The sequence below is a fragment of the Anopheles merus genome, chromosome 2R (assembly GCF_017562075.2).
Source record: "Anopheles merus strain MAF chromosome 2R, AmerM5.1, whole genome shotgun sequence".
In the NCBI taxonomy this organism is placed as follows: domain Eukaryota; kingdom Metazoa; phylum Arthropoda; class Insecta; order Diptera; family Culicidae; genus Anopheles; species Anopheles merus.
This window is the reverse complement of record NC_054082.1, coordinates 4306745-4327700: the sequence shown is the minus strand read 5'-3', so window position 1 is coordinate 4327700 and position 20956 is coordinate 4306745. Positions and strand designations below refer to the sequence as shown.

Sequence of the window (20956 nt, the reverse complement as noted above, 5' to 3'; positions counted from 1 at the left end):
CAATGGAGGTCGGTGAAAGGACAGTAATAGGACAGTTGTTGTCGGTGAAACAATAATCGAATAGAAGGTGAATAGTGAAGGCTAGGTGTTGTCTCGGTGATCGATCTAGTGAGGTTATCGTATGCTTTTACGATGGCGTTGAGAAGAATAACAAGCAAACATGAAAAGTGCATAAGATATGACGAAACAATAGCATGGAGCTTGAGAGAACTTTCTTGCTTTATCAATTTGAATGGTATTGCAAAAAGGAGGCTTTCACCATTCTAGTTATTAAACATCATCAGTAAAGATACAAGAGATATAAGATATAAGGAGATATAAGATGTCGAATGCAAGAGAAACCTTGTAACATCCATAGCTTATAAAAATTGTTGCATCAATTAAGAAATATGATCCACCCTTTAATTGGATTTGTTCCGCTTGGTAGAATCCGGTTGGTAAACCCACTCAAGTTTATGTGTACCAATGTTTTTAATTTGCTAAATGCTAAGCATAACATTGATAACAAACTTATGTTTTGCAGTTTTTGCTGGAGAAAAATAAATTATCTTAGTAAATATTTTTATAATTATTTACTATTAACCATATACCCATACAGTATTTGTTTCTTTATTATTATTATAATTAGTATTATTATTATTATTATTATTATTATTATTATTATTATTATTATTATTATTTTTATTATTATTATTATTATTATTATTATTATTTTTATTATTATTATTATTATTATTATAATAATTATTATTATGATTATTATTATTATTATTATTTTTATTATTATTATTATTATTATTATTATTATTATTATTATTATTATTATTATTATTATTATTAATTTATTTATTTTTTTAATCTTCAACGGGCCGTATGGCTTAATTAAGATGTAACAGTTCAATTTAAAAAAAATTACATAGCAAAAACAATTTTCATCAATCATCAACAATTCATTATTTTCATCAATCTATGAGTTAACTACCAAATCTATCAGGCACAATCGTACAAAAACAAGCTTTTAAACTTCGTTTGAAACATAGCTCAAATCGCCAAAGAATCGTTTGCAGTCTAGACAACTGGCTGCGTACTTACGTTCTCCCTACGTTACAGCGACTGAGGCATCTGCATTTGTACAGTATTTGTAGTTCATTTGATTCCTTTAAAAACAAAGCTAAACACGTGCACGCGATTAGGAACTAAGCTCTATTTTAATATAATTTTATTAATAATTAATCTTATTTATCGAATTGATACTTACCAACCAAATTCACTGCAGCCCTATGTCCACACAATCCCATAGTTCAGCTGGAGAGCATAGCATAACGTCGACATCAAGCATCTGCAGCCCGTTCCCCACCAAAACAACGGCACTCAGAGTTACCGCGAGCAAAACGGCAAGCCAGACACGAGCGAACAGCCGCCAATGTTAGAACTCGCGCGCGCCAAGGAATGCCCCGAACGATGAATGAACGGCCCAGCAGGCCCGAACAACTCCCGCGTGTACCGAAACAAACGCGAACGCACGTTCGGCCCTTTCGACCCGGCCCGATGGGGAAGCTGCCATCTCGCGCTCGGAGAATCTCAGCACAGGAGGGCGCCCGAAAAAACCGTGTCTTTGGTGCTGCTGCAGGCCGCCAAGCTCCGTCAGTAACGCTCGTGATCACATCATCACATCATCGTGATGCTCGTGTGCCGTCTCCGGGCCGTGCGTGTGCGTGTTTCGTAGTGGTCCGTGGTCCGTGCCGTGTACCCCGTGAGCCGTACCGTGGTAATGGTAGCGAGTGAGCATTGAGAGCAACAAGGATAAATGAATGACAGAACCGTCAGCTTCAAGTTTTGGAACACAGCACTTAGCGAAGTACATTTAATCGCCTACGTTCCGAAAGAGGCGAAAGCATAAAGCCCCCGGAAAGTGTGTGTGTGTGTGTAAAGTGAATGAGGTCGAAAACACAGTGACTGACTGGATGTGTCCGGAAACCGGAAAACGATTGGTGAAAATTCAATCCACTCCACCCGGTGCACACCAACAGCTTTGAAGTACCTCCGAAGTGGAAATTTCAGAAAAGAAGCATAACAGGACCCACTTTGTCACGTGTTTCGGTAAGGGGGTCCGCGTCCGATGCAACCCCAGTCGCCCAGTCCTGTTCGCCAACCGTGGCGGAAGTGTTTATGTAATCAGCGCAACGGGGCTTAAAGCTCCACGGTTCAACGGGTTGGCAAAGCCTCCAGCCAAATAGTCTAGCCATCTAGCGTCGCATCGTATAGCGAAAAGAGTGGGACAAGTCTCCCAGCCTCTGCAACCAGCCAGCCAACACCAACCCCCCAGCAGGGTCTCACAGTGCGGGTGAGGTGAGAAAAATATCTTTGTATTCGCATGCGTCCTGCCAGGAGCCGTGCTGTGTCCATCCGTGTGTTGGTGTAAAACGGGAAAGCGTAGCGAGAGAATTCCTAACAACCGGAAGCACACCGGAACCAGTGTGCCAATACGAGGAGCGGGAAGAGCGGCAAGACGAGTGGAAGTGGAAAGTGAGTGAGTGTGTGTGTGTGTGTATGTGTGTGTGTGACACGGGCGAGTGAAACAGGATGCATAATAAGGATAAAAGCTTTCCGATGTGCCACCGTTAAAGTGAAGCGTGATTATCAAGGCAGGCGGTACTGCGATTGAGCTTGTGCGGATGTGTGTGCGCCAGTGTGTGTGTGTGTTTATGTGTCTGTGTGCTTGTGCTGTATTCTAAGCTGCAGCGAATCAACAGTGTTGCCGTGCGCGAGTCGCATCTAATCGTATTGACGTACGCGCGCCCCTGATTGTGAGCTGCGGAAAATGCCGGAAAAGCGTCGCCTTTAACGGAAGCCGGAAACGAGATACTTTGGGGTAGGTTAGTACAAAGGGGACGGCGTGCGTGTGTGCTGTACGGGCGCCCCAAACCCCCACTGGGTTGTGACGAGGGTCGACACGCGGGTGTCTGTTAATGATAATCGGAAGGATGGCAGTACGCAGCGGGTCGAGATAATGAGCGTCGACCGATAAACTCGTATTGACTGTTCTACTTTGTCACTCTTCCTTTGTGTCGGTGTGTCGGTGTGGCTGTTCGTGAGCATGATTTAAGCGATTAATTAATGCAATGACTTGCTAGTGGGCATAGGTCCGAGGTTCCGCCGTGTTGGTAAAACAAAAAACGAGAGCCTGGAATGGAATGGAGCAGCAACCAACGCTCAGCATAATGAGGAGTCGACGCATTGGAGTAGAAATCGCTGCTGTCTCTATGTGTGTGTGTATGTGTTTGTGTGCAATGCAGTGGCTATCGATCGGTGGTGGGGTTGGGGACCACACCGATGTCGGAAAAGCACAACCGTAATTGAAGTTAAACAATGTCAAATCACACGGACATCGATTGTTTGATTGAGTGTAAACGACCTCCAAAAGCCCGCACGAGACGGCGCTGGAAGTTGCACCGACCGCTTTTGAAAACCACAACTTACAGCGGCAGCGCATTAGGCACAGAGACGTAATGATGGGGAACTCGGGTTCTCGCTCGCACCAGACAACTTTGTCACACCAGCGATTGCGATTGGGCTGGTTTTGAGCGACGTCACAAAGGAAGGACACCCGGACTCGAAATCGAAACCTCCGCACCGAAAACACCGTACGCTAGCATAAATTAGCATTGTTAACGAGCGGGTACCACCCGGCCGTCCACTCTGCCACCTCCCAGCACCAGTAGTGCCTGTTCCGGATGAGCCGGGGGTTAACCGCACTGCCAAACCGGCCCGAAACGCCGTTTGAAGATTCGATGAATTATTAAGACCCACCGCAAAACCTAGCCGGGCGTGTAAAGTTTTCGTCCCAGCCAAAGGCTGAGCGCTCAGGACTTTCAGGGGAGGGGGAGGGAGGCGTGCTGGAAAAGGGAACGTGCTGGAGACGCTTAATCCAACCCCGTTTCATTATCAACTCGGGCGTAAGAAAACTAAGCCTTCCCGGGCGTGCCGGCGTGTGAAAGTGAACGCTACCCCGGGGCGCCAAAAATGGAGGGCCAAAAAGTTTAAAGCTTGATGGGCCAATTTTTCCGCAAGCCCGGCAGCGATCAAACCTCGGCCGTAAGAGCCGGTGGGCTCGAAACTTATGCCTCCCCCGGAGCTTCTTTCCTCCCGCAACACACACACACATACACATATGGTGCGATGGTTGTTTTGAAGCGTAATGATGCGGTTCTATGCATGCTCTCTATGTTTTTGTGGTGCGTGTGCGTGTAAGTGATCCTTTCATTCCACCCTTTCCCCGGGGGTTCTTTTCTGAAATTGGAGCGTGTGTGTGTGTGTGTGTGTGGTGTTCGATGTGGTATGTTTTGCGAAATTTTAATTTCACATCGAAACAGCAACATTCCTTCGCCAACATGGACCGCTCGGGAGGGTGAGGGACGGAGCGTTTGTGTGTTTCGTGTTTCGCTTTGATCTTTTTTGATTAAGGCTGTAGTGAATTAAACAAACCCTACTCCCGTGTTTGTGTTTGCCTGTTTGTGTGTGTGTATGGAGCCATGTTTTGCAACAAACATTCGATCGTTATTTATTTAGTGGAAACCGGCGGGCCAGAGTGCTACACAAACATGAGTGCAAAACCGGAATCTAAATAACTCTTTTACATAGCCAAAGAATCGATTGGCCCAATCCTTTTGTGGGGAAAGCGTTCATAACCCGGTTTTTTTGTTGTTGTTAGCACACATACACATAATTTTTCTCCCATCTCTTCTACCCTCCTGGTCATCTACGTGTGTGTGTGTATGGTCTTCTTTTTTTTGCAACTTTGTATGGCTATTCGGTCCCATGTTCTGACGACCGAGGCATAGCACCAGAAACAGCCTCGGGAAATGGACTACTTTGAACGAAATGTGGAATCGATCCGTTTTGGGAAAAGGAAAAAGAAAGGAAAAAAAACGAAGAGAAAGGAAAAGATTTATGGGTCCAAACTTTCCCACGAGACGACGCCCACTCGGGCGCCCTGGCAGCCACTAGCGGTATGAAATATGTTTTCCATCGTGCAGCAAAATTCACGACCTACAATGGCACAACGTGTGTCACAGTGTGAGCTAGCTTCTGATGTAAAACTTTCCTTCTTCGTGCTGCTCTTTTCTTCTCTTTCTTTGGAGGAAGGGTTGGGAACAAGACATCTGTTTCTAGTTCTCTGTGTGTGTGGGCTGTGGGTGGCCGCACATAGAAAACGCTACTTGTGCCCTCATCCCTAGCAATTAGGGGTTAAAATGTTAAATTAATTTTAATTGTCAGCCTCAAATCGCTGAACGTATTCCCCCGCAATTCAGGTAAACGGTGAATCCCCTCCGAGGGACAGGGAATGAACAATCGCCACCTAGAAGGGTAAAGAGCGGCAGAGGGAACACACATCCAAGAAACCGGGGTCGAAGCGATCTCATAAACAGGCACGGAGTTCCGAGATTTCGTGTCCCAGTTCGATTAAGCGGCCCGAGCGAGGTCCCACGGGAGTGATTAAACTATTTATAATTGGCCGGCTGGGATCGAGGGGACCCGTGGACCGTGGCCACACATGTGGATTATCCGCTATTGTTGCCCAATGTCTGTCTCTGTGTGTGTGTGAGTTTCGTACGAACCATCGAGCAAGGGCGAGTTGTCGCGTGTTGGCGCCCGCTTTGGCCCGTACGCTCGGACGTGATTCCGTACGGACGGCGTACGCCGCAGCAATAGAGGACGATTTCGTGCCCACCCGGATGGTGGGACCCATGTGCCGGAATTCTTGACAAATAGTAATTTCGCTCGACCGAGCCAACCATCTCCGGCTTGCAGTTGCTGTCGCGTGTTCGTGTACGGTTGGTGAGCACGTTCGAGCCCCACCGTCGTACAGTATGGTGCGCTCTTTGGTGTTTGGTGGTGCTCTGACGCCTGACGCTAATGCACCGGGATTACGGATGGCATTAGAGTGGGGCTTTGGCAGGATTGCAGGCAGGAATTGAGTGTTTGATTTGCATGGCCACATAATAGAGCACGTTCTCCAGGGGGGGAAGTGGACAAGTGCACTCCGAAGAGAAGAACGACTGGCAGTGCTGTTGCGGGGCAGTGCAAGTAATTGTTGATTTGAAATTTTGGAATTTTAATTGGCAGCAAACAACAATGGACCGAAAACAAACTCCGAAACGGTCCGAGTGCCCTGCATTGTTTGGATATGGGTTCCGATGCAACATGACTTTCCTGATCCCTACTCCACAAGCGCATTGTTTACTGATCCACTTAAGGTATCAAGGTTTAAAGAAAACACCCACCGCCATAACGCTTCCAGCCAACGAAGTGGACATTTCCTCGCGGGATTATGTTGTACATTAGATAGCTTAAAGCCATCTCCGCAGTTGTGTCCATCGCTTCCGGTGGCGGTGCGCAGTGCAGTGTGTATCCCCCGGGCTGCCGGGCCCTGCTGTGAGACACATCATTATCCGAGCACTTAATTAACTAATCAATTATTCCGACTCACGGCATTGCAATAGCACTCTGGCCGTGTGCAGTGGCAGTGCTTTGCCGCTGACATGACTTTGTACGGGTGTTGTTTGTGTGCCTGTGTCCTAGATAGCGAGAGAGAGAGAGAGAGCGAGAGTAGGCCAGCGTGTGCGAATAAACGAACCGAAACTGTCCTTGATATGTCCCTATTGCCCGACTGCCGACTGCCGGTCCTGCGGTTTTGTGCCGGCACAAACTGTACAAACTATTGAAATAGTGCCGCTTCGCTGGTTTCCGTATCCTTTTCATTAAAAGCTTTAGTGTCGAGGAAGGGCCTTTGCTCCTTTCATCTCGCTGTCACCCGGCGACTGCTGCAGTGATGAGCGCAACCATTTGCAGTGTCGGCAATTGATTATGTTTTTTTTTTATTTATGTTCCCGCGCTGCACTGCTGTGGGCTTCTCCGGTGGCATTTGGCATCACACCGCACTGCAAGCTTGCATTGGGAGTTTTGTGAAAGAAAGAAGAAGAAAAAAACGCCCGGGAAATTCACTGCGGTCCTGTCAATTAGTCGATCGAGATGAAAGTGTATAGCCCGCTTTTTCCGCTCCGCGCAGCCTTTATATGGACATTTGCATTATGTTCGTGGAAAACTTTAAAAGATACTGCTTCACTCACGCCAAAACAAGCTGCCGGTGAAGCCAGTGTACAGTGCCGCGGCTACCAGCCGCTTTGATGTTGAATAGCAGGGGCAGCGTGAACAGAGTGAACATGTTAATACAGCAACCTTTTTAACGAAATATCACAAGCATATGCGGTGCGTGATTTCCTTGTTTTCGATGTGTATTTTTTTGTATACAAAATTGCAATACCAGAGCGCCTTTAAAAAAGCGCTCGAGGCTGTACGATCCACGCTTGATTGGCAAATGGGCTTTCCACGTTTTCCCGAAATCCGTTTCCAACAAAATAAAGCTATCGAAAGAACGTGCACACACACTCACACAATCAGGCTCAAGCTCTCGGAACAGTAGGAAAAAGGGATGCTGAAGAAGCAAGCAAGCAACCGACCATTTTCATCCTCGTAGTAAAATTGACCCTTTTCAACACTTCTTGGATGGTTTTGTTTTTCACTGGCGTTACCTTTGTTCTTCCTAGCTGATGTTGATACCGTTGCTGCTGCTGCTGCTGCTGGCGAGCAATCTCTCCCATTTGCTGCACCGCACGGGGAGGGTGGAAAAATAATTGGAGCGTGAATTATTTTTCCCTCCCGCAACCTGGATGGGGTGGAGGACCCCAGGGCGCTGGGTTGCAGGATGTTTTCCAAGCAATGTTAATGGAAAGTGAACTTGATCTCAAAACCTGCAGTTGTGGTGTGGGCTTTGGAAGAATATATTCATTCACGAAGGCTACATAACCGACGGACCGTTGCAATTTTCCACAATTTTGCCTTTTTATTAAAATTTTGTAAACAAATTTACGAGCTAATTCTTAGAAGAAAACGTTCTGTTTTTTTTTTTTGCGTTTTCGTTGAGTTAATAAATCCCTCAACAATAGCCATAAATCACTTCAACGTATGGAGCTGGGAAGTACTCATCGCTTAGATATTGCGCTTGGGGGGGGGGGGGTTTTCCCCGCACAAGCTCTAAACAACTGTAAAATTGAGCACACAGCTGAGCACGTACACAGCTTTGCAGTACGTATGAAAATGGAGCGAAATTAAATTCATACGCGTGCCAACTGTGTATTCCTCGCGCGGCTCAACTGACCACTTATCTGCTGAAGTCACCGCCACGCTCTTTGGATAATAAATAACACAAAACCACAGTCATACACACACACACACACACGCAGCGCAAGACAGTGTGGGGCGATCGTGGTTGGGCAAAATATTATCTAACACTGCTGTGATGTGCAGGAAAATGGCTACAAGTGCAAGAAGTTGACCGCAAACTACTTCCTGTTTGCTGGCGATCGACCTGCCGTTACGCTGCAAGCAGACAACAACACGCGCATTATTATTCCGCTCACATCCTTCGATAATGATTTCCTTCTTGGTTTTTCCTCCGGACCGAGCAAAGAGCATCGCAGCTGGCAGGACGTGCAAAAACGCCCACGGTTCGGTCAGCACACGGTGCGCAAGAAATCTCCTAACATGTGGTGTATTTTTATCGGGACATGTGTGTGTGTTTGTGTTGGTACAGTGCTGCTCAAAAGTTTCTCACACGTGTTGCTTAGGCAAAAGATTTCATCAAGAATCTTGAAAACATGATAAATTCACTTTACACTTTGTACAAGTACAAGTGACAGATTCCACCATCACTAAGTATATTGCAAACAATTCGTTGCGACATTTGTTTCGTACTTCACTGTGGAAAGGATAAGAAACGCTAGCAAATTCCTAAACAGACAAACACACTTCGTGGCATCCTAAATCCACGTCTTGTAGGACGGAGCCGCCGTATAATCTCCAATTGACTACCCATTCCCGGGGCTACATTCCACTGGCTTCCTTCTTTGGCTTTCTCTCTCTTGTCCAAGCAGTCCTTCTCGATCTCGATGCGTTGTCATGGCCATGAAAATGTAATAAAGAAGCATAACTGTAATAACGTACAATATGAGTTTAATTCTGTTAAGCAGAGTTTATACGAACTTTCCTTCTCCGTCTCTTCGCGCCACTGGACGACTCGGCCGGAGATAACACGTCCACCGTGGCGTCCCTTTTTCCCAGCGGAATGTAACGATGAGTCCGATGTGTTGCGGTTGGGCAGTTCGGCAACAGACATCAAATCGACGCTGATGGTGATCATTCGAGCAAACTGGCACAGCCCCTCCTGGCAGCGCCCTCCTCCGTTGCTGGCGCAAAACGAGCGACCATTATCCTTGATGAAGCATGGACGTCATCACACGACACACATGCACACATTTACACAGGATTCGCTTCCTCCAGTTTGTCTTCCCACTGTCGCACGTACTCTGGCGCCGGACTAGAGCTCAACTGTCACTGACAGATTGGGGGACGAAACATCTTCTTCCTCCCATCCACCCACCCACACGGGACACGGTGCAAGCGTGTTCCATAATCGTTTAATTGCAGTCATAACAATGGCCATCAATGTATGAACTATGCCAAAAGTAGCCACCGTTCTGTGCCTCGCTGTGCCGAAGCGGGACGACCCATTACTGTTCACTGGCCGCCGCGCTGTCACAGCCAACCCGAAAAGTCTGTCAAGCCCGCCGTGGCGGTGGCAGTGGCTAAAAGCTTTACACGTCCCTGTGAGCGAAGTGTTCGGGCGTTGATTTTCCTTCCTTTTTTTAGGCTCCCCGTCCTAAACGTGCCCGACTGCGAGCCAGGCCTTTTCGCGCGCTCGTTGCCAAGGCATATATCGATAATGTCAGCTGCCACTTTTCCGAACTAGGCGAATCTGGGACAAATGATAGTTTTATTGCTACTTTTGGCCCACCACCACCGCCATCGTTATGCTGCTTGTTGAGGGTTTGAGTGTATGTGTGTCGAAATGGTCGTTTCGATGGTGGCGGGAGCACGGTGGGACAGCAAATGATTAGCCCGTTTCGCAAATTAACAGTAATGCGAGTTTGATTGCTGTGAGTGGTGAGAAAATGTGCGAAACGTGTTGATACCGATCACATCGAAAGATACTTTGATTGGGTTTTTGTTTCCGATTAAACTTTTGATAAAAAGAAGAAAAAAAAGGATACATTGTGCGGTGCATGCTGCAGTTCGGATGGAATTCGCATGAAGTATGTATGAAATGTTGCGATCGGGGTCATAATTCTGACCAACCTGCAACCACATTTTCCGCACCGAGCACCGAGAAATGCACAACATCATACAGATAAAATATATGTCCGATAGAAGCACTCTAAAAATTTGCAATGCAAATACACATTAATGCGAGCGTGTGGTGGGTGAGTCGACCCCATAATATGCTATTTAAGCTGAATAATGTGAATAATGTTGTACGATTCACGGATTTTGCATTCCTTGTCAATTTCTGCATGGATTGGTTGCTAATTATTTTTTTAATAGAAGATAGGAACGTTTTTTTTCTTTAAAACAATCCAATAAGCATATTGTTTTGAATCAATTTCGTATAATTATAGCGATTTTCATGTATAATCTGAAACTTTAATTGTTCTTTTCACTCTTTTGGGTAACTTGCGTATCTTTAAACAACCCGTGCATGTTTCTACAATGTAAATTTTACATTTTATTTGACTATGCTTGTGCTTATTTTTAGCTTAAGCATAATCTTTACTCATTGAAACCTTCTCGGAAATTCTTATTATGCATTCACGTTTTAATCGCAAATGGTTTACATTTTGCCTAAATAATTCATCTAACCTAAAAGCTTGCCAGCTGCATAAATTACATCAAACAAACGTTACACTTACGAATCAAACACAATAAAGTGCAAGCAAATTGAGAGCAATCAGCTACAACGCCACCCCACCTGCTCACTTGAAAAGCCACATGAAACCGTTGAACGCTTCAGACGCTAATTCGGTTAACCATTTTCATTTTCGGGTACGTGTCACTTGTCGTTTTTCATCGCTGCCACCGTCTAATGCTAAAGTGCTCGCCAACGCTCACCCTGATACACCCACAACCATACACAGACACACAGAGACCGCTTTCGAGGAACGAATTATGACGTCTCGGCGGCACCAAAAAGCGAAACATCACCGCCCCCCCCAAAGGGATTTGCTTTTGATGTCGCGGTGAAAATTCGCCATATTCCTTTTACCCCATCAGCTCAGCCCGGAGGGGCGGTGGCAAGAAAAACGACGCAACGACGCCCTCTTTACGAACGATTAGCGACCGCAACTTTTCGCACCGCAAAACCTCCCACGGGATGGTGGTGGTTTGCGATGGTGTAGCGAGCCGGCCAGCGGGCGCCTCCCGGCTCATCATCCGTTCGTTTGAAAGCGAAATGATGCTAGCTGTTTCACCTCCGAGCCAGACAGCACGTGGACCGTAATTAGGCTTTATGGGCTTTATGGTAAAGTTGTCTACTTTTTGTATTTCAATTACTTTCGTGAATTTGATTAGATTTTCACCCGCGCACACACTTGTAGCACTACCGCCACAAAGAAAAAGGAAACTTTCCATTCCGGTTGGCACAACAATGTATCTCAGCACGAGCAGCGTGTGTGCGCTATTGTTTTTCCCCCGTTCTTAGCCGTCTGTTCGGTGGCTTTTTTTCGAAAGCAACTCCCGCCCCGACCGTGGAGAAAGTGCGGGGGAGAAAAAAGGTCCTTTGAAACATTGCCGAAATTCCTGCCAATTTGTCATACCGATGTTCCTCCCAGAGGGTAGGCGCACAAATATTGTAAACCCACCGTGTAACACAATATTATCATCGCAACGCCAAAGTCCCCGAAGCCGCGCCGCGCCGATAAAAACCGCATCTAAATTTGCTCCACGGAGCACGGCCACGGGTCGGGGAAGGTTTCTTTTTTGGTTGGTTGAAATGCTTTTTAAAAATTATGCGCCGTCGGGTCCGGTTTTTCCTTTGTCTTCGGGGAGCTTGGCGAAGAAAGTGTTTTGCAAGTTGAAACACCCGGCAAAACCCTCCCCGGGAAAGGGAGAAAGGGAATTTTACCGAATCATCATCTCATCGGCCGCCCTATCGTGATCGTGTTTCTGTGTCTGTGTGCAAGTGTATGTGTGTGTGTGTGTGTGTGTGGGAAAAAGGAAATTCGGTTTCGGATCACACTTTCCCACTCCGGCACCGGGGACATGACCTGATCGAGTGTCCCGAGGCGCTTTTGAAGCGGATGCTCATGAATAATCTATTTCACGATGTGGCTCAAATGCGGCCCAACGGCGGCCCTACGTTGGCCACACAGCGTCCTGGCGTCCAGGCCGTCCCAGGAAGTGGCGGGAACGTTTCACCCGTGGAGTAAACGAAAAAGGGAAGACTCTTCGCCGTACGCAATATCAGGCCGCGTCGTGGTGACAAACCTAATTATGGGGCATTTGATGGAAATGGCGTACGCGGATGACGCCACGGAAACGCGTGGAATGCGGCTCGATTTAGTGGTGACGCAAACCGTGTAGCAAGAGAGCTGTTTTATTTATTTATTTATTTATTTATTTATTTCATATATAAACCGACGGACCATCATGTCTAATCGGCAACCTTATAATTAAATTAAGGAGCATATAAATAAACATCTAGTTATAAGCAAACATTACATGTGACGTAGACGCAATTTCTCCTTGAACGTGGAAGTAGACATACTAAAATCGAACAAATCTAACACTTCATTGAACTCGAGGGACATACGTATAATAGGGTGTCCCTGGCTATGGTTGTTGCGGGTACGCGGAACACGGAGATGGAAATTGGATCTAAGAATCCGACAGGGAGCGAACAAATTGATGCTGGCTAGTAATGCCGGGGAATCGATCTCTCCGTTAAGGAGCCGAAATATGAAAAGGCATTGGGCGTTTTTACGTCGAGAGCAGAGTGGTTCAAGTCCGAGAAGCAGACACCGCTGATGGTAGGTGGGCCGAGCGTGGTGGGATTGCCATGGAAGGAGTCGAACCGCGTACCTGGTGAGTCTCCGTTGAATGGCTTCGAGGCGATTGATGTCACCAACGCCAAGCGGGCACCAGATCGGACAGCAGTACTCCAGGCACGACCTTACGATGGCACAGAAGATCGACTTGACGCACATGGGATCGGTAAACTCGCTACAGGTCCGCGTAATTAAACCAAGTAGCTGATTTCCCTTCGCAACAACGCTATCAATGTGAGGGCGAAATGACATCTTCTGATCGAGTAGCACCCCCAGATCACGGATACATGTCGTGCGAGCCAAAGCCGTGTTGAGCATAGTGTATGTAAACGTGATGGGGTGACGGGCTCTGCTGAATGATATACACTGGCATTTATCAGCACACACTTGGAGAGCGTTTCTGCTGCACCAGCTATCCAGATTCTCAAGGATCGTTTGAAGGCGTACACAGTCACTGTCGTTTCTAACTGGAGCGAATATTTTTACATCGTCGGCGTACATTAGGTGTTGGCCTGGCGGTAAAACGAAAGATAGATCATTAATATAGATGAGGAAGAGTAGCGGTCCCAAATTACTCCCTTGAGGCACACCGGAGGAGCTGGTGAAAGAGTGAGAACGATGAGATCCTATACTTATGTAGTACGAACGACCAGTTAAATATGAACGCAGCCAGGTGATGTGCCAGTCGAGGAAACCGAGTTTTTTTAGCTTCGAAAGTAGAATATCATGAGAAATACTATCGAACGCAGCCCTGAAGTCGATATATACTGCATCAACTTGAGTACCACGATCCATGTTGTCGAAGCAGTAGCCAACAAATTCAGCAAGATTTGTGGTGGAAGATCTCCTTGGGAGAAATCCATGCTGACTAGGGCTCATATAGTTTTGAACTGCTGTGAGTAGCGGATTGTATAGAATGAGCTCAAACACCTTTGCACAAGCGCATAGGGATACAATGCCACGATAATTACTAGCATGAAGTCGACTGCCTTTTTTATGGATAGGAATCATTCGCGCGTGTTTCCAGGACTCAGGATACGTGCCACGCATAAGGGAATCATTAAATATTTTGGCAAGAATGGGTGCGAGTGATTGACGGCAGTGCTTCAATATGTATGCGGGAATATTGTCAGGTCCAGATGATGTAGATGGTTTTATATCGTTGAGTGTGCGCGCAATTAATGCTTCGTCAATTGTGGGTATAATAAAATCGATAGCATCCGATGGAGTATTGCGGGTGGCCTCTGCTAGTGTGTTAGGATTGTGAACAGGAAGGGTGAATGCATCAGCGAAACGATTGGCGAGAGTGTTGCAAATATCGGATGTATCGATACTATTTTTGCCATTGTAGCTCATTGACGGAGGGATACTTCTTATATTGCGCCGTTTGTTCCAGAAGCTCCAGAACCGTGTCGGCTTAGAAAATAGCTGCCTTTCGGTACGGCGAATGAAGGAGCGGTAGAGCACACGATTATGTCGACGATAATTGTTCAGTGCATCGAAAAAAATTCTCCTATGCAGCGATGATCTCGTTCTACTGTAATCCGCGTAGGCTTTTGATTTTATTTTTTTCAACCGTCTTAAAGATGCATTAGACCAATCGGGGCCAGGCTTTCGTTGAGCAACAGGAACGCAGGAATTAATCGCTGAGCGCATAAAAACGCTAAAGCAATCGGTGGCTTCGTCGATAGTGGAAAAGTTGGAGCAGTCAAAATTACGGTCAAACGACACAATAAGGGCATTCATACGTTCCACATTCGTTTTGAAGAAATTTCTATTGACTGTACTGCGAGTGTGACTGTTGGTGGTGTGGGATAGTTGTACGGGATAATAAATCATCATATCCAATGAAGGATGATGAAAGTCCTCACTGAGAAGTGGAATACTACAGTGTGTTACGTATGGGAGGAAGTTCTCTAGAGCCGAAGTACCATTCACAGAGTGCAGAGGTGTGATTGAGTCGCACAAAATATTGGTTGCGGCAAGGTTTGCGAAGACCAGATCCAATTGACGCCCAGATTGATTTGCAATACCACTCAACTGAAATAATCCGGTACTATGCAACCCATCAACGAAATCGGTATTAGCCACGGAATTGCATAAAGGTGCATAATGCATGACAGAATAACATGGAGAGCAATCGGTGGCTTCTGATGTATTAGTCAGCTCCCATCTGATATCAGGTTTATTGAAATCTCCGAAGACGTATAATAAATCGCTCTCTTTAATGCGGCTTGAAATTTCACGTACACTATCATGTAAAGCGTTCATCACTGCGGGGTCATTCGCATGACTAGGCGGAATGTAAACAACGCCGATGTAAACAGAGACACCTGGCAGCAATGTTTTGATCCAAAGTTGTTCCAGTATGGTATTAGGCGATGCGATTTCACATGTCGGTATTGAAGAGGAACTTGCAATTAAAACACCCCCACCGCGTGAGAGGGCACTGTTGGAAAGATTCCTATCGCACCTGTAGATATGATAATGATCGTCAGTGAGGAGCGAAGAAGGTATGGACTGAGTAAGCCAAGTCTCGGTAAGAATGATAAAATCATATTCTGATTCTGATAGCGCCAGGCGAAGATTTGTAGTTTTCGTTCGTAGACCACGTACATTTTGGTAGTAGATAGAGAGACTGGGATGAGCTGAACGAGGTGCATCGCCGGATGCTGTGCAAGATTGCTATTCATCCGACGGGCCAGCGTCAGCAGATTCATCAGTCCGTTTAGCGTTTCGCTTCGGTCGTTTTTTAGGAGCGGCTAAGCATTCGGGAGGTGACCTAGTAGGTGTGGTGGTAACAAGCATTCGCTCATTAAGGTCAAGATGTGGTTCGTTTGTAAACAAAGCTGCGTCTGTAGTGGTCATGGCAGGTGAGGAAATCGTAACGGGCTGTGCGAGCGTATCTGTTGTAGTAGTTGGCATCGCGGCACTCCCTCCAGAATGTGAGAGAGGATTATGATAAGTGTCGGTAGCGGGAGTAACGTTTTGATCGAGCATCGAATTTGTTTCAGTTGTTGCACAGGTATTAGTGTTATAATTATTGGTCCGATAGTCACGGAACTCTCGGTAGGTAAGAGCAGAGGGCCATGTGTTAGGTGAGAGAGCCTTGTTGCGTAGAGTGGCTGGTATGCCCACCTTAAATGAGATAAATGAGAGTGTACTAGTGTCGGCACCAAGCTTCGTCAAACGGTGTACAGACACATCCCGCTTATCGAGTGCTAGCCGTACTTGTACCATGAGAGAAATCTGCTCAGTGGTAACCGATGGGGAGAAACGCGTAAAGAATAGCCACATTCGCGTATCAGTGTGTGGGATGGTGTCTAGTGTGTCAGAATCGAGCGGCGATCCCGATCCTCTGAGTAGTGGTGTTTGCGGGTTGTAAACTGGTGGCATATTGGTGAAGGATGACGGTTCGTTCGCACTCACACTAAGAGAAGCGGCTAATGATGGATACTGTTGTAGTGTGGGTGTAATAGTACCGGGGATATTTTTGACCCCTGAATTAAACAATTTAGGCGCTGAATTGTGATGAATGGGCCGTTGAGACGGTAAATCGGTGGCGGCATGCGTCGATCGCAAGCAGGAACGGATCTCCGCCTTTAAAACTTCCAGAAGCTCTAACTTAATAGCTGTGGTATGCTGTGACAGCTCGCTACGGAGGCCCGCTTTAAGGTCGGCTATGCTGGACAGTAGGTCGACAGAAGTGTGAGTGTACGGGGTGGATGACCTCAACACGGCCGTACGCGGATCCTTGTGAAACTTTACACAGGCTTTACAGGCCCAAAAAAGTTGTGCACAGGACTCTATAGTAGCGGAAAGTTCCTCAGAAAGTCCGCTGCATGAGAAGTGAAACTCAGAGTTGCACCAACCCTGGCATTTCACAATGCGATCAGCAGCTACGATGTCGTTAGCGCAGGCGGAACAAATACCAGCCATTGCTTTGTGGATGAGCGATTGATTGTGATGTTGAAGCGACGAAATGATTGTGGGCCGGAAAACGTTTCCAGGTGATTGACGGTGAATAATCCAGTTGTTAAACAAAACCAGGCAATGAAGTCACCTACACCAGCAACAAGTTCAGCAAAGATACAGGCTTTCTCGGAATAATATTGAAAATAGTCGGAGCGCAGAGAATCTTCGACCAGTCACAGTGACGTTTGGAATGTGTTTTGTTGTTTTATTTGCGGAGTAATCTTCTCAAAGTCTAAAACAAGTCACTTTCGTGGTCGATCGAAGCGTAGTGGAAGAACTCACCCCTCGGATTATTTACTGAGTTCTGTGAGTTCGGGAAAACGACAAGCAAAGACGACAAGCGGTGTAAGACATTTCGCGTAGATTGTCCTTGCTGGGATACATTCATAAACCGACCCATTGGGACGAGGCATTGCAGCGGGAAAAGCCTTGCAGCAGCAGAAGCAGTCCATAAAACATCCGAGCGATGAAGAAGTAAAAATTCCCTTCAACACATAACCTAAGTAGCTCACGTTCGGCAGGACCAAACAGACCCATGTCGCGGCATCGGCACACAGTGCACAGATGTAAGTTCGTTATCTGCAGCAAACGTTCCAAGTGCCGACAAACGTCGTTCCAGCTGTCGACGTGTTTCCAGCGAAAGAATGAGCTTATTTGGCACAGGCGAAGCCGTTCTGCAGCCGACGCAGCGAGGCTTTATGCTCCATATATCATTTTATTCGCAACGCGTGATGTGATTTTGCCTCGCTCCCTCGGCATGACAGTTTTTCTTTTGCGCCTGGCCAATGACGCCGTGCCGTGTGCCGTAGCGAACTAGTCAGTGTAGTTTCGTATGCACGACCAGTGTCGGTGTCGTTTATGAACTGGAACACACATACATCCCTCGCTCTCTCTCTCTCTCTCTCTCGCTCTCTCCATTGGGAAGCGCGTTTCATGGCAACGGCCTTGGGCTGTCTTCGGTGACAAAAACGTGGGCTGGCGACCAGGTGACCGAAGCCGAGCCGAAGGGTAAGGGAACGGTGCTGACGATAACGAGACGACGTGTGGCACGCGAACAATCTCAACGAATAGGTCGTCCGTGAGGTGCGCTGTCAGAGATTGATCGCCATGCTGTTGCGACATGTTTTCGGGAAAATTGCCAACCATGTCTTCCACGGGTGCATGGGCCCGGTGGGCACTGATTTGTGGGCTCGTGCGGTGTGTGTCGTGATTTTCACGTCAACAAGTATTGATAGTTCCGGGGAAATGGTTGGACCTAAAAAAGGGATCGGTTCCACAGATCCAAATTTCACAGAAAGCAACGCTGAAGGGACAAACAAAGCAGAAATTGCGTATCGGAAGGTTTTATGACGATTAGAAAAATATCGGCTCTGAGATTCAAGAACAATAAATACTTCATGCTAGAGGTAAGGAGTCATTTCTTTGCAATGGCGTTTCAACTACAAACTAACGAACGACACACATCTGACTTACAAGTCCAATTCATCACCGACTCACTGGCACGCTCGACCAGTGTCCCTTCGCTCAGACGTCACACCATTAATCCTTATCATATAACGAGTATCTTCTTGCTTCTGTACCTTTTATCGTTGCTTCAAGCTCGCATTCTCTCCTCTGCTTCTGTGCCACACCAACGACGAACGGCAAAGGTTGTCCTTTAGCCCTCGGAAACTATCCATCTTCATCTTGCAAGTGCTCTTGGTATTGTTTTTTCTTTACTTTTCTTTTCTTTTCCTTTCGTGTTGTTTCGTTTTTGTTCGCGTTTGCCCTCTCCAGCCAGCTGCAAACCCCCGTGCAAAGAACGGCGAATCGTGACCAGCATGGGTAGCCGCGGGAGTGTTTGAATTTCCGCACCAAACGTAGGCGGAAACGTCGGCGGAAGCGCTGAGACAATCGAATAACACTCACCCTTGTCTAGCGTCGGCTCGGAGCATCCGCTGCCCCGGCCACAGCCCACGCCACGCCAAACGCGGGCACTGCAGGAAAGCTGATTTGTTGTAGCAGCCCCGAAGACCCAAGAGAGAGAGAGAGAAAGAGCAAAAGCACAACACTTTGACGCAACAAGAACTTAACGAGTGAAAGCGTTGTGGAGTGGAAAATGCCACCATTGGGCGGTTTTCTTCAACCATGCTTTGCGGGGTGGGAATGGGAGAGTGGGGGAGTTGGTTTTCCAACACCCACGCAAAGGGCAATCACGCTGTGAGGGAGGCAACGCTTGAAATGGCCCCAACCCCTTGGCCACCTTTTTCCTGGAGTTTGGTTTTCATGTTGCGCGGGTAACGGAAATGGGTTTCGAATTTTCCCTGCCCTTGCCCTCTGTTCCGAGTGTTCTTCTTCCTGCCTTATCGGGCACAATCGGGAGCTGCTTTGTCGCTCCTTTTTTATTTTAATTCTGATCCTTTTTTCATGTGTCTGCGTGTGCTTTCTCGTTCCAGCGCAACGGCAGCGTTGTGGCGCCACGAGAGCAACGGGTTTTGCTGACAGCTCAACAGCTATCCATTAGCGATAAGGAAAACCGAAACGAGCCACGATGCGATGGTGGCACCGCTGCCAGCACCGACACCAACACACGCAGCAACAGCAGCAGTGCGGACCGGAAAAATAAACAACGAATTTGGAAGGATCATCTTTGCCGCATCCTGCCCACAGCCCGTTTCCGTTGCGTGAAGGTGAATTTTCGTGTGAAGTGAGCAGGAAGCGGAAAGAGCATTGAGGGAGAGAAAGAAAGGGGAATTTTTTTTTCACCCGTACCCGTGCAAAGATAGCGTGCGATAAGAGCGCCTCAGTGGGGCAAAGCGAAGGGCTAGAAAATTGATATCTTGTAGTGAAAATACAAGTGCTCCCACGAGTTTCCAGTGCCGCGTATTTTGTGCCGTAAAGCATCGTTTGTCGACCAAGTGTGTGTGTGTGTGTGTACGTGAAAGTGTGTGCGAGTGTGAAAAACGGACTACTTGGTGGTGGTGAAAATTTCGATCAGCAACATCATTCTATCGCGCTCGCGTGTAAAACGTGTCGTTGCGTGCGTGGATGTGTGTGTGGTGGCTGTCGTTGTCCGCGATGGGTGTGTTGGTGCGACCCGGTGCATGTGTTCGCGTGTGCTACTAGGAATGGCGAAAATCTGACAACAGTGCGATGACATTTTCACGACAGTGCGGTGAGCGCGTCCACGCCAGCGGGACGGACGCAGTAGCAGCGGGAAGTCACGGTGGTCCAAGTGGCCAAGGAGCGACACGGTGCTCGAAAGGTCAGCTCATCACCTCAAGGACGATGTCGAGTGGTACCAGACGGCGAAGCGTGACGACGACGACGACGACGACGACGGCCGGCCGGTGCTGCCGGAGCTGGGTAGCGTTGACGCTTTACGCGCTGCTAGCCGTCGGCCGCTTCGCGGGAGCTTCCTACTCCGATACGGACGATCTAATCAACGAGCTCGATCGACCGAGTAAGTAGGCACTGTGTGTGTCACTCGAAAAGCCAATTCCTTTTGTTATGAGGTGACAAATTGTCTCGGCAATGATTGCGAGCGAAATTGTATTACGATGGGTGAGTGGGTTGGCCTTGAGTTCGGTGGGATCACCTTTGGGGGCGCGTTAGTCGGGACACGATTCGGGGTACACTTTTTCCCTCTAATGGCCGATTAATCTTGGACAGCGTTTTGATTGCGTCCTCTGCAGATTCGTTGTTAATGTTGGGGCAGTTTTCGAATGGTTTGATGGGATGGGTACGTAAACATACATCAAATACAGTACAGTAGTTTTGAAACATTGGGAATAAGTTATCGAACAGATAGATATGTCTCTTGCATCCATTTCAATAAAAGGGCTTAACACTTCTTCTTTTGGCACAACAACCGTTATTGGTCAAAAGCTGCCTGTACCACTAGTGAGAGCTTAGCTTTCAGTGACTTTTTGTTTACCATAGCAGAATACGGTCCATTTGGGGCTTGAGCCCATGACGGACATGTTATTAAGTGGTACGAGTTG

The 20956-nt window shown here is 47.2% G+C and overlaps 1 protein-coding gene across 2 annotated transcripts in view; it reads left to right on the top strand.

Annotated features, from left to right (window-relative positions):
- Positions 1–1584: 1584 nt before the first annotated feature.
- The window catches only part of LOC121588411 (hemicentin-1), a 56465-nt gene continuing 37093 nt past the window's right edge, over positions 1585–20956 (top strand). The window contains exons 1-2 of one of the 2 annotated variants that reach the window (XM_041906288.1): positions 1585–2872; positions 19409–20415. In XM_041906288.1, coding sequence (XP_041762222.1) covers positions 20106–20415 — 310 coding nt within the window. In that variant the 5' untranslated portion in view covers positions 1585–2872; positions 19409–20105. Of the gene's footprint in view, positions 2877–19408; positions 20416–20956 lie in introns of both variants that reach the window. The other variant, XM_041906289.1, reaches the window with a different exon arrangement.